Consider the following 14,966-nt stretch of genomic DNA (forward strand, 5'->3'; position numbering starts at 1 on the left):
ATTAATCATTAAAAGATCATTTATGGATGACCGTTTACCAGAGCTATTAAGGCAATATTAGTGCAATCTTTTTTTTCTAGACACCACAGACCCTTGTGTGGCTTTAGTTTTTTCCATATTTGATTATTTAATAGTGGATCAACATCTAAATATTAAAATGCCACAAAACCTTTAGCAAACATACACATCTTCTGTAATACTCTAATACCATCCACAAATATACTGCTATTAGTCGGCAGTGGTAATAGGAATAAATATGAAGCAAAATGGTAAAATAATATAAATATTTACCTAATATATCACATATTTGGGAAGTCCTGTAAGCACAAAAAGTGATATATCAGTGAATCTTCACCACCTCGTTTTTTTTAAGGCTGAGTTCACACAGGTGGTAGCTTCTACCCACCTCTGAAAAGCGACTCACAGTGGTGGTGGAACAGCTACTGCTCGGCACTAAGAAGGCAATACTGCCTCCTCCAGAAGGCATGTTTTTTTAAATCCCAATGGGGACTTTCTATTGCAATACCACATCCCATTAATTGCACCGCCTGTCAATTTGGTGGGCAATGGAATGGGTTACTGCTATGGGGGAAGACACGACTTTCTTTCATGCCCCCGACAATGGAGTGGTCAGTGACTAATAAGCCAATTGCCAGGCTTGACCACCATCAAATTGAGATGGGGGAAAGTCCTTATTTGGGGAGCTTTGGGGGGAAAACAGGGCAGTACAGGATCATGATTCACTGGAAGTTATGTTGTATTTGTGTGTACTGATAATGATTTTGATAAACATTTGCAAAACTATCATGAGATGTAGAAAAATCAGTAGCACCATCTTTTAATTCTACCGGCCCTGTGCTTTCAAACAACATATGGTTTGGGTTTTTTTTTTTACATGAACTTTGAAAGCTGGAAGTGAAAAATAGCAAAAAAAGTCAATAGCAAAAATGGTCCAGCCAACCTATGTTAAAAGGGTGAGGCTGGACCTGTCAGAAAAACTTACGGTTAAGTAAGCTGCCAATTAATAGCCATCTCCATATTGCGGTTGTACAATGCCTCTAATGCTTACTGTTTGGCCTCAGTCTATTTCAGAGATGCTCAGCTCCATTCATTAAAGGCTTACATCTTTGTGGCTAGAAGGGCACTGCAGCATTCATTAGTGTATTCGGACACAAGAGGAGGTGTCCAAACCAGCTGTTTATGGTAAGATCCAGAGATGACTACGTCTTTGGGCAAATGGTAACCCTTGCAGAAACTCCAGGGCTGACCTGGATTTTCTTATATAAGCACTACAATAAATCCTGCACAGGGGTGTGTAAACATACATGCTCAGCTAAATCATACGTGCATGGCTGCGTCACAATCATTTTAAGGAAACAAATGTGTGGTAGGTGGACTGTTGGCAGTTCAAGTATAGGTAGTATTGGATGTTGATGCATTCAACTGATGTGCAGGCATTAGATTTTCTGTAAAAAAATTATTAGTAATATTTGTCATTTTCTTGGCTGTGGCTGAAAATTAAAGCCGTTTGTGTTAAAGACTGCAGTCATGCCAGCCTCATTTGGCACTGCTTAAAGGATGCGCATTAGACAGAGATGTACGCACTGAGACATACCACAGATCCAGCTGTGGCATTAGAGAAGGAGTATAGAGGCACTATAGTACAGACTTCATATAGACTTACAAGGCAACATTCTAAAAAGGTCTAAAGTGGTTTCCCCCTTTTAGATAATATAGTGTATTTCACTCCCAACAATAAGCATTACAGCTTTATCAATCATGTAAAGGTAATCCATACACATAAGATGCCAATCCAATGCCTGTGATTTTGATTGTCATTTAACATAGATTTCATACATTACTCATTGTTAGTGGTAAGGCCATATGAATATTAAACATATTCAAGGATGGATAAAAAAAAAGAAAAAAGTAAATACACACACAAACACACACTGTACAGTGGAGGTTTCCATCACAGGGCTAAATCAGGCACCTAAAGGCCATTTCAAACATAGGAGAAACCCCCTGAAAAGTTCCCTCATTTTGAGGACTGTGGAACCTTCAAATAAAATTCAGAAAATATGAATACGAGATAATTCAGTGGTAATATGCATAATTAGGTATACTGGCTATTATATAGCACCAATAAATACATATCGGCACAAATATGAAATATAATTAAATATGTTTGCTTATTTTTGAATGGACAATATAACTGTTCATAAAAAATGCAATCTTTCTGTGTCAGACAAAGTTTTACCATTATTTGCAAAGGTATACATATGCAGGCTACTTTTCCTTCCCTGTTGCTCCTCCTCATAACTCCAGAACATCTACACATTGTGTGTAGGTGAATGTCCATACACATACCTATACAGAACCTATGGGAGTCTAGTCAGACTTTTTGAGACCAAAGTTGTCCACTCCTTTAAACATTTTGTCAGCCAAATTTCCCATTTGTTTTTTCACAAGTTTCAGATGTCTCTCATGTAAAAGCTTTTGTGTGAGGTACTTCTCTCTCTTGATTTTGTCTTTGGTTTCTTCAGATGTGTCCGGGATAAGGTACGATATAATAAACTTGACGAAGTAAACAATATGCTGTCAAACAGAATTAATAGAATTACAATTAACAATAAAGAACACTGGCTGAAAACTATGCGAGGTTAGGGTACTCAGGACCTTAAGTGTACAGAACATCAAAATCTTGACAACAAAAGCAATAACGAAAAATAATAAAAGCAAAGACAGATAAACAAATACTTAGTTTAAAACAGTTTTAATAAAACAAAAATGTGAATGTTCCAAGACATTTCAACCAAGTAGAAATATATTTCTTTATTGTATCTTCTATAAAAGGAATACAAGCTGAAATGTTATTGGTTGAAATGGATTATGGCACATTACTGCTCCTCATACCTGATTAAATAGGTCCTACTGTGCATAAAAACAATAAAGAGCTGAAAGTATTATCAATCAATTACATGTTTAAATTATTTATTATTACAGATTTGTTGCAAGACATAAAGCTCAACTCCAACAAAAGCTTTTTTTATGTTTTGGATGGAGTTGAGAAAAGTTAATAACTTGGTCAGGGTTAAATGCTGTCGCAGGAGATTTCCTCTCTCATCCTGTTTTTCTTTTATTGGGAAAGGAAGTAAGGAGAAATCTATCCATCTGAGAACGAAAAGGGGTTAGAACCTTTGTCAAGATTTTATTGATGTCTGTGCCCTATTTAACACCTTCCCCACCAGCTCACACACACGTGGCACCACTAAAATTGGCTTTAACGTGTGGCCGAATTCCAGGTCATGTAATCACTGTGACTGGCTGTTACAACAATCATATGATCAAGAGGCATCCCCAGCTCCCATTGTTAAACTGACACTAAACGCAGGAGTTAAATCTTTAAAATGTATTCAACTACCTTACTTGTTCACAAAAATGTATCTTATTTGTGTATCACTCGGCTGTAGATCCTCAAATCATCTCTGAATTGGTGCTGACACTGTCCTTCCTTCTGGAGGGTGGCTACTTTTTGTTCCCCATGGTCCCTGTGTGTGGTGTAAACTAGCCACCGCTCCAAGCTCGCTCCTGTGATTGGACTACAATCTCATGTTTAGTTTACTAATTTCTATTGAGATTGTAGTCCATCACGGGAGCGAGCTTGGAGCGGTGGCTAGTTTACACCACACACAGGGACCATGGGGAACAAAAAGTAGCCACCCTCCAGAAGGAAGGACAGTGTCAGCACCAATTCAGAGATGATTTGAGGATCTACAGCCGAGTGATATACAAATAAGATGCATTTTTCTTAATAATTAGTGTATTTGAATGTATTTTTAAGGTATAACTCCTGAGTTTAGTGTCACTTTAAGTAACATTTAAAGGGCTGGCAGCAAGGGGTTGAGGCGATTTCCCAACTCCTCCTGTGTCATGGTATGATAGAGGTCACAGAGAAATGAAGTGAAATACATTTTCCAGATGGGGGACACAGAGTATAATAAAATCCTGATAGAGCTTCAAACTGTACACAAGCCTGTCCAAAACTAAAAATAATAATGTCGGCTGGAGTAGGAGTTTTTGAACACTGTTGATAAGTGTAAACATCTATTTTTCACTAGTCATTATTACCATTTTGTATGCCACTATCTATGCTAAGCTAGGCCATCCAATCAGATTAAGTCACTGTTTGGGCAATAGCCGGCAGTGCACATTCCTCCATCTACACTGTTTAGTGTAAACAAGGAAACCAAATATTTTCTTTCATTCAGATCATGGGGCCGTGTCTGGCTATTTTTTGGTTCTGCCTGTGTTTCATAAATCCCCTTCAATAAGATAATGTAAATTATATCTCGTAAGTTATCAAGTTGAAGCTATCTGAGCATATCATATAATATACACACACAATCAGCATTCAGGAGTCAATATTTACCTCCATTACAATGAGAAAAGAGAGTTTGGCTGCTATAACATGCCAGTATAGCATGCTGTACTCATACTGATGATCATGGCCGGGTGGATATCGGAAATCACGGTATCTGTAAAAAAAAAAAAAAAAAGTCTAAAATTGTAATACCCACTATTCACCAAAAGGTGGAGCATATCCTTTACTCTTGGAGCTGCAAGACTCTGGCTGGAATTTCCCTTTTCATTACAATGTTTTCCATTACAATGTTTCCCATGCAGCTGTCATAACATCCAGTAACATATGTAAGTCATTTGCAAGCCATTATGCACACAACTCAGGAAAAGTCGATTTTGCGTTCCTACAGCAGCCATGTATTGGTAGTATGAATAAATTGTTTTCCTGCAAATTGTGTTAAAAGGTTAACCTATCCAACACTAATTTCTTATAAGTTCGGGAGAATTGAGTGTAACATTGTAACTTAAAGTGCAATTTAAACCTATTAAAACGTGAACCCTTGCTGCTTAAAATTACTTTCCTCTGCTGCCTTGTTCACCTGCTGGAGCGAAGTGCAATCCCTGGTAGCTCTGGTTATGGAAGATCATATGACCCTCTATCCTTCCATCCATGATGCAGTGTGAAGTACCTGTGCCACCAACTGCCAGGCTTGATCACTGTCATGTGATTGGGGCTTTAGAATTAAAGTGACATTAAACCCTTAAACTTCCCTTTGCAGCTGACTGCCTCTTCCTGTAGTGCTGGCTCAGTTTGTGAACCTGCACACAGACACCATGTATCCATTTCAGAGACAAGGCAGTCTCCTGCAAAACAGAAGTTCTCCCCCAGCATGAGAAGAGATACGGATTTAAAAGGAAGAGCAGCAAAGAGAAGGGAAATAACCATGGATTACAGTAAGGCACACATTACAGTATTGTTTTATGTTAAAAAATCTGAGGGTTTAATGTCACTTTAAACTTAACAGTATAGCTTCTATTACTCTTTATTTATTCAACTCCGCAACACTGTTAACATAATTCTGTGATCATATTTAAAGTGACCCTGTCATGATCGAAGTAACGGGGCTGCTATTAATGGGCCTCCTAACAAAAGCTAGTTGGCAATGTCTGGCATCAAATATTTTTAAGTCACAGACCTAGAACAACATACAGGCTGTAAATGAGTAGCCGAATTCCACTCAACCTGAATGGGAGAATTCCTCTCAACTTGTTCCAGGTACTTAAGAATCACTGATGACAATGCATCAGCATGACAGCCAGGCAATCTTCATTTTTAGAAGGAAAGGTCAGCAATGGCAGCCTCCATGATTCTCTTATGACAGGTTTCCACTTAGTATAGGTCCACTTGGTGTTCTCAAACAGCATTCTCTGCAGAACACTTCAAGATCCTGCATAACCACAGAGGAACACATTAGATAATGAGGCTGGGTTCACACCTTCCATTTGTTCAATGAAACGCGCGTTCGACGCCCGTTTTTTAACCTCCCTGGCGGTATGATTTTAATTTTTTTTTAACTTTTTAAACTTCTCGCCGGTTTCGCCCCCCCTGCGACGCGGACGCTTGCAAGGGACGGAACCCGGAAGACGGCAGTGGCCAGAGGACACTGCGGGGATTGCGGACAAGATAAGACCTGCGCTGTATTCCCGAGTGTGGCTCGGGGTTACCGCTTTGTTAACTCCGAGCCACACTCGGGAATACCAATGGATACGCGCTGAAATCCGCCCCAAAGAAGCTCCTGTACTATTTCGGGCGTAGGGTGTTTTTCAGCGCGTCAAAACGCGCTGAAATACGTCCAGGTGGGAACTATGCCCATAGGAGTTAATAGGTTTTCACTGCTTGAGCGTTTTTCAGCACTTTGATCAGCGCTGAAAAACGCCTAGGTGTGAACCTAGCCTGAAGAATGCAACATTTGTAAATACTGTAGGTATATCAGGGAAAGGGAAGAAATAGAAGTTCCTGGGAATAAGAAAGTGAGGTTGTATCACAAAGTGAATAATTCCACAGAGTTCATAATCTATTATTTGGGATCCCGGAAACATAAAGCCTATTCTAGGAAAGAAAACATGAGAAAACACTAAGAAAAAGAATCTATGAACACTAATATGATATAATATAAGGCCTCTTTCACACAGAGGGGAGGCTTTACCACCCCTCTGAAAAGCATATGACAGTACAAATGTCCACTGCCGCAGATCTAGCCCCTGCTCTAGGAGTCAGGAAACCTTTTGCACATGTGAGTCTTGTGAGAAGCTTTGGCTAACACAGAAGGGAAGTGCTAAATTCCATTTGAAGTGATTTTCTTGTAAGGCTTGGTGCTTACTAGACCTGATATATAGAACCACAGAACAGAAAGACAGCATATTTTCTTGTTCAAAATATTGTGGCACCAGACCAATGTAAAATTAATCTCGTCAGAACATAATACAACCTGTCAGAAATAGAGAAAAATACTCAGATTTTACAAAGAATAGAACAGTTATATATAAGTAATGTAGACCAGTTATTACTTGCCTGCATGTAGTTTGGGTGCCAAACCATAACGGAGGAACCGGTCTGCTTTCATTCTTGAAATCTGATATGCTGAACACTGAAAGAGTGTTATTAATGTATCCTTCCATAGTGTTAGATGAATGCATGCCATAGGGTGGTACAGAAAAGGACCAGTAATAGACCAAACGTGGTATCATGTCAGATGTAAAGGCAATGATCATAGCCTGTAATTAAAAAGGAACACAAAAAAAAAAAGTTTGCAGATTAATACATAGCTGAGTCCCAAATAATTATATTTTACACATTATGTACTGAATAGCATTCATATTACCTTAGATTTAGTTTCAGTGTACAACCAGGGTACATTAAGTTCTCTGAAAGCCTTATTATACTGGCAGGTGACTTTAACCCAGGGGTAGCAAACCTCCAGCCCTCCAGGCAGCTGTGGTGGAACTACAAATCCCATGAGGCATTGCAAGATTCTCACAGCCACAGACATGACTCCCGAAGAGAAATGCATCATGGGATTTGTAGTTTCACCACAGCTGGAGGGCCGGAGGTTTGCTACCCCTGCTTTAACCTATGCCTAAACCCGCTTATAGATGCATCCACTGGCCACTTCTCAATTGCCTGTTCTAAACTGAACAGGGTCAAGCACACCCTACACCAAATACAGCTTCTGGATGTGAGGGAAACCATACACACCATGATGAAGGGCCACACATACTATTCCACAGTACACACCACCTATTTCAAGCTGGACATGGTAGATTATAATCACTTTTACTTATCCACAACTCACAATATTACACTCTAAACCTTCCCCTCATCAGCGGTCACATAAAAATTGGCAAAACCGCAAAATATTACAACTGGAGATTGAAATTAAACTTTCCTAACTGACCCCATCATTTTGGACTTTTTAAAACTGGATTTGCGATTATTTTTTCAAAGATAAAGACAATGTCCCAGTATCTACCTCTGTTCTCTGGAAAACACACAAGCACATGTAAGAGGCAAACTAATGGCACAGGGCTCCAAATTAAAACATCAACTTATGGCTCAGAAGGATGCCTTACTCAAATGGATCACAAGGCTAGAGACCCTTCATAAAGGAGAATTTGGTCAAAAGCCACTTTAACAAGCTCACAGACCATTGTCTTTCAAGCAATTATTAGACATTGACACCAATTAAGCACTCCACAGAATAGATCAAAAATATTATGTGGAGTTAATAAACTTGGAGAATTGTTAGCCACAGCTCTACGACATCAACAAACTAGGACTTCTATCCCTTGCATCAAAAACAGTAGATACACAATATTCCTCAGGAGATAAAATAAAAAACATTAGCCCAATATTACCAAACACAATACAATGTTCACCCTGAGGGGTCTTACACTGCATCTCATAACAAGCAAGCTGACATCTCCAAATATTTTTTAGACTGGCATTGCAAAGATTAACTCTGATATGACAGAAGTCATGGAGGCAGACTTATCAGGGGAAGAGTTCCAGGAGGCTATCCGGAACATACCTAATGGGAAGAGCCCAGGCCCAGATGGCTGCCCAGTCAATTATTACAAACTATTTAGACAGATGTCCCCCCCCCCCATTTCTTAACCTTCACTATATACATCGCCTTGGACTACCCTTTCTTCCAGAATCTAAATCAGTACATATGACAGTTATCCAGAAGTAAGCCCTCGTTCACACCTGAACGTTTTGTAGCGCGTTCTACGCTCGACGAACGCTCTACAAAACGCTCAAAAATATAAATCCCATTGTATTCAATGGTCTCATTCCCACCTTGGCGTATTTCCTCCCGTCCCTAACACGCTACAAAACGGCCCACGCCTGAAAAGGTACATGTACTACTTTGGGCCGTTTTGTTGCGCGTTTCCATTGGGATACAGCCAAGTAGCCTTCGGAAACGCGCGTTAGTCGCGCAACTTTTTTTACCGCGAATTGCGGTTAAAAAACGCGCGTATGCAATACGCCTAGGTGTGAACGAGACCTCAGAGAAAGACCCTCTACTGTTCCAAATTCTCTGAATAATCTTATGAAAATGTATGCACAAATGTGGGCTTTGTGTCTCAAACTCTGCTACCCTCTCTGATCCACCCAGACTAAGTTAGTTATGTCCAAGGGAGCCCAAGCCCAAGATATCTTCCAGGAAGCCTGTGTTGCTGGCTGCAGCCCTGTCAACTGTGAGCTAATGAATCTGGCAACACACCCCCAGCTCTGAGATTGGTCTCATCTCAGGAGGCGCTCTATAGAAGCATTACTTACCTGTGCCTCAGTGCTTGTGATATCGTTCGGCTAGCTCACTCAATACCCCGTCTTGTTAATCTGTCTTTTGGATTCCCTGTTGCTACATGCCCTGACCTTGCAACTGTCTTTGGAACTCGATATGCCTGCTGCCTGCCCCGACTCCAGACTGTCTTTGGAACACACTTTGCCTGCCACCTGCCTTGACTTCAGAACGGTCTGTAGAATACGCCTGTATTCTACCTGCCCTGACCTTTTAGACTGTTTCTGGATCACGCTACCATCAACCACTTACTCTGGCCTCCACTAGCCTTGAGACTTTACTATGGACTACTCCTTAGTTGCACTAAAGTCCGCATATGATCCCTGAAGGGCCACAGGTACTCTTTTCTTTTCTCAGTTCTCTGACCCCCCATTGATCTATGTAACATAACCAGACAGGGCTGCTAATTGTCCTGTCTGATCTTTGTCATCTCCCTGGGACCCTTATTGGCCCCATTATGCTGTAACATAGACATAAACTACATACACGTAGGAGAGGTTGATCACAAACTGGTTGACTTTGAAGATGATGTTTATTATTTGTAAAGGATCTGTATCTACATACATTACATGTATAATCTGCTGGGAAATTCTGAAATGATAGGTTGCTAACCCATTATCAAATTTTATGTGACAAAAAAACTTTAGTCCTGCAGGACAATGATTATTTGATAGTGGATTGTGGAAAATTAGCTCCTCACACCAAAAGTAAATGTGAGTGGTCAAAATAATACTTATGTGACCAAACCAAGACATTGATGTCAGCTTGAATTACACAATTCTAAGTATTCTTTGATTTGCCAATAGGTGAAGCTTGAGTGTATTACTTGTTAGTCAACCTAAGCTATGATGTGTGCTATTCTGTGGAAAGAATACTAAAATCCACCCCCATTATGAACTTGTCTGCATCCTATTGATTATCTTTTAAAAAGCAGGTATACATTCACAGTCACACTTTATGTGTATTTGTAATATACTTTTTGTTGCAAATCTTTCCACAAGTATTGTATAAGGCACACGTTGTTCCTTTTACTCCTGACTATTTGCAATAGGTAGCTGAAACTCATTAAATAACTCCACTTACAAAAAATTAAAAAAGTCATAAAAAAGTGAATATAGCATATATAATTGTTGCACACTAATTTAATGTTGTTAAAAATGATCACTTCATTTAAATCTGCAGCTGTCTTCATTTTCTTAAACTGTCAAAAAAAATTCAATGCAATAGGGCAACCTAGAGGTGTTTTGTCAGGTCCCAGTCGGTATACAGAACTCCCCCAGAAATGTAACTTCCTGTTTCTGTGATTGGCTGACTGTTTTTTTCAGAAGTCTGCACTAAGATGCAAGCAGGGCTGGACTGGGACACAAAATAGGCCCGGGCATTTTGGACTGTGCAGCCCAATCACATGACAGTCAGCTTACTTTCTCCTGGATGCTGTGTTCTGTGTTCCTTCGAGCACAGCGTTTGTCCTGCACAGGCCTCCTGGGTCTGTCAGCTGGTGGGGGCGGGGCCATCTCCTCTCAGTGTGTGATCTGCCTGGCAGCTCCGTGCTCTGTGATCAATGGAGCGTTCAGAGTGGCCGTCGGGCACAGCTGGCCGGGCCGAACAGAAACAAGCTGATGATGTTTGCCCTATGGCCAGTCCGGCCCTGGATACAAGTACACTTTTAGGCATTCTTTACAATAGGAATTTCATTTTGGTGAGCTACTCCCCAAGGGTCAATTACTACTAAAGAGATGCCGACACTGCAACTTTCCTCATTACAACAAGGAAAGCCCAGCTGGTTATAATGAACAGAGACCCTCCCATTTAGGAATCAGTTTGGAAAGAACAAGGTGCAACAAACAGCTATTTCTTCAGAACAGAACAAGTTAGGATTCCAAAACAAAGTTTGTTGAAATCCTTGCAATGTACATTGATCACCCAGAGGGGATTGATTTTTGCTCAACAAAAGTGGAGTTGATTTTAAGTTGGTTTACCTGTAAAATACTTTTTGAGTACAGATATAGGAATCTATGCAAGACTTAATGTGTCTGAAATTATAATTGTTATTATAATTGTTATATAAGAGACCATCAGGAAGCATTTTTACAATTCATGACTCCAATACTAGGGATGCAGTGATACTTTTCAGATACCAGTGCTGATACTTGGCATTTTCATGAGCCCTACCAGGGCTGCAGCAGTTGCAGCTGGGACCTGGCTCTGGCGCTCCACCACTGTCCTGAAAATTAGTCTGTTTTGTTTTAAAAAAACTGTGACATGACAATAAACAAAAATGTATCAGTAGTTGTACTTGTAAGTACTTGGGCAAGTATCAGTACTTGTACTTGCAAAACTGGTATCGGTGCATCCCTTTATATATATTTATAAAAACAAAATCAAACATTAAAACAGAGATGTACAAATCCTAGGAGCTCCGTGTGCTCCTGAAAAATGACAGCTGACTCCTAACTGATTTTTTCTCTAGTCTAGTCTTGGAGCTCGAAAAGTATCTGTACTTGTACCGAGTACGGTACTTGGTATCGGTGCATCCCTATCCAATACTATCTTCGCTTAACCAATAATGTGCCAGAAATGCAATATAAATATGGTCCCATTTGCAATATGCAAGCATTAACCAATTTTAAGAATTCACTGTGTCACGGCTAAAATTCTCACAGCTTTGCTATTCATCAGTATTTTATATTGCGATATGTTATAAGCAGCAAGTATTAAAATGAAGCAAAGAGGAAGTTACTCTCCAGTTCTGAATAATGGCACGGTGCAGAATAACTTATAGCTGAACTCTCGCTAGATATATTAGACAAAGGTTATTGCAGCTCAGATCATAATTACACCAATAAATGCATTATTTAAATGGAAGCAGTGTAAGCATGGCATCAGCTTCTTGCAGTCCCTGTAGAGCAGGGCTAGAGTGTGAGAAGAATAAGCAGTACAAGGAGCCAATAAATTCATGTGCTGACAAAAGCATACTGATAAGAGAAAGAGTGACAGAGAGATGAGTTAATCACTGTGCTGCTATTTCTTTCACTGTCCTGTCCAAGGCTGGAGAAGGTCCAGGATGACATGGGGTTAGAGGAAGTGGGCATAAGACCGAGGACATCTATTGGCAGAAAAAAAGTACTGCATGGAAAATCTCTGAACTGAAGATGAATATTGCAGCAAAAGCTGGATGGATTTGTTTATCTTTTAATGGGCTATTCATTTTAGCTAATTTTTGGCTGGAATTTTGCATTTAAATTCCAAATTGAGAAGAGTTCTTGCAGCACAACAATTATAACAAATTAAGGTCTTCACTGGTTCATGCAAAGCTTTACTCTAAAAATGTTCTCAAGAAAAAAACCCACCGCATTCTATTATAAAAACAATGCATGCTGTCTGTCCAAGAGTATATAGATCCAAGTGACCATTTCGGAGTATGCACTGATGAGAAGCCTGTAAGGGGTTTTGTTGGTTGGCAACTAGCCAGGTTAAGGCCATCTAGGCAAGGAAGATAGCATGCAACTTCTAATTAAAAAAATAATAGTGATTAAATAGGCCCTTACCTGCTGCAGGTTTATATATATATATAGTTAGTACCAGTGTTACAAGACTAAACTGTTTAACCCTTTCGTTACGGCGGTACACAACAGCTTGCAGCGGTTTTTACCCATCTGCTATAAAGGTCAGGCTCGCTTAGCGACCATGAACTTATACCAGAAGGATTCTCCAGATGCTCTCCTGTAAAATGACAGCTATTAATGAAAATTCCTGCCCCCCCCCCAACACACCGGGGACACATAGTACTGTGCTTTACATCACTTCCTGTTCATTCATGAGTTTCTCAATGGTGAGAAGCACTCACTACAGAGGCTTCTACCCATTCATAAGCTGGTTGATAGGTAAATATTTTACGATTACCAGTTTTTTAATGAATGGGAAGCCTCTGTACTGAGAGCTTTCCATTCATTTAGAACAGAGGCTGCAGAAAAAGAGATTGAGGACTCTGTGTCCTCAATTTCTTTTTCTATTTCAAAAAGGAAATGTCAGAGGTCTGTTTCGACCCCCGATATTTCCCCAAAGCCCCCACAACAGTAAATAAGTAAATAAGAATAAAAACAATAACCCCCCCACACACAGTTAACATACACGTGCAACAGTGTGCACCACATTGTGGTCTACGCCATGCACATGTGCTGCAGTGAATTGTTAAAATGCATCGCAGTGCTTGATTTTTTTTCTTTTTAAAATAACAAATTTAACTGTGGCAGCGCATGGTAAAGCGTTGACGCATTGCCATCCGTTGTGATGCACTGTGTTGTGATTAAATGTACGCCTGTATCAGTTTATCACAACACACCAACGCAGCACACAAACGATTTTTTATTTACAGTTTTGCGTTACTACTTTTTTTTACTGTTTCGCAAAAAAAGCGCAATTAAAATTTTACAAATATTTGTTATTTATTAACGCAATACAGTTTTATCTTTTAGATTTAGTCTGAAAAGTATTTTTTTTGTGCACCGATACTGATTTTAGTGTGCTTTTATCAATTTGTGTATTTTTATCAGTTTAATATTGATTTGATAAACATTTACGCAATTATCGCAGGACCTACAAAATTAATACCACCCTCTTTTTATTCTACCGGGCCTGTGCTTTCAGGAAATATATGGTTTGGGGGGTCTGGCCAGCTGAAGGTTAAAGCGTTCTGGAGGGCTTGGCAGCGAAAGGGTTAAAGGCTGTATAGGAATAACAAATTGGAAACACTGGTTGCAGAATCACTGCAAAGCTCCATTTCTAAATGAAAAAGGAAGCCATTTTATACTTATCGTACATTGGTCACCACAGCAAGTATGGCTACTCCTTGCATGATTGGCTGCCAGGCTCCAATGTGTTGTGCTTTTCCTGTTACCATACGCCTGAACTGGGTGGTGAGCTTCCAGGCATCAACCCGAATTTCTAATAAATTATTCACAAGTGCCAAAAGAGGTGCAAGTGGAAACGATGCCACAAACAGGGTGACAAATCCAAACTGAATCACTGTTATGAGAGAAGGCATAAAGACAAGTATAAAAACAACAATAATCGTAAGGCATAAACAGTAATGGTAAGGCATAATCTAAAGGACCTATCACAATATTCTACATGAGAAACAGCCATCAATATGTAGATTTGTACTTATTCTATGATGAGGTGAGGGGTTAAGCAACAGCGGAGGCTGGGGCAGAATCATAGGTGGAGGGGGAGAAAGTGAGCAAACAGGGAAGATGAGGGGGATCAAAGGATCAGGAAAGGAGGGGGGGAGACAAAGGGAGGATAAAAGAAAGCGAGAGGGACAGAGAAAGACAGAGAGAAAAAGAAAAAAGGTAAAAGAGAGGGGAGCTAAGGCAATTAAAAGATGTGTGTATACAAACACATACGACTATGTATAAATATAATAATTTAGAGGCTGCTTTATCATTAACATATTTTCATAAAGAACCTGTATGAACAAAAGTTACAAATACTACACAATTTACCCATCTCAAGATATTCATAGAACAATCCCAATTTTCCAAGAGGTTGTAAATGGTAGTCTTGTTCCCATCTTGGCTTAATTGTTTCTATTCCCGAAGAGCGAAATCGTGCAATGAGATTTTTTATCCAGCTAGTAAGTAAACAAAAAACAAAAGACATTTTTAATATTATGCTATAAAAATTATAAATAATTTATAAAGAATAAATAACTTATAAGAGGATGATAATAGTATTGTG

General features: G+C 39.6%; 1 protein-coding gene across 1 annotated transcript in view; it reads right to left on the reverse strand.

The window, feature by feature from the left end:
- Nucleotides 1–2,347: 2,347 nt before the first annotated feature.
- The window catches only part of ANO6 (anoctamin 6), an 88,983-nt gene continuing 76,364 nt past the window's right edge, over nucleotides 2,348–14,966 (reverse strand). The window contains exons 16-20 of the mRNA XM_018559481.1: nucleotides 14,732–14,859; nucleotides 14,047–14,252; nucleotides 6,935–7,137; nucleotides 4,433–4,538; nucleotides 2,348–2,598 (exon numbers count right to left, since the gene is read on the reverse strand). Coding sequence (XP_018414983.1) covers nucleotides 2,392–2,598; nucleotides 4,433–4,538; nucleotides 6,935–7,137; nucleotides 14,047–14,252; nucleotides 14,732–14,859 — 850 coding nt within the window. The 3' untranslated portion in view covers nucleotides 2,348–2,391. The remainder of the gene's footprint in view (nucleotides 2,599–4,432; nucleotides 4,539–6,934; nucleotides 7,138–14,046; nucleotides 14,253–14,731; nucleotides 14,860–14,966) is intronic.

This window comes from Nanorana parkeri, unplaced genomic scaffold (assembly GCF_000935625.1).
Source record: "Nanorana parkeri isolate BGI_ZX_2015 unplaced genomic scaffold, ASM93562v1 scaffold399, whole genome shotgun sequence".
NCBI classification, from domain to species: Eukaryota; Metazoa; Chordata; class Amphibia; order Anura; family Dicroglossidae; genus Nanorana; species Nanorana parkeri.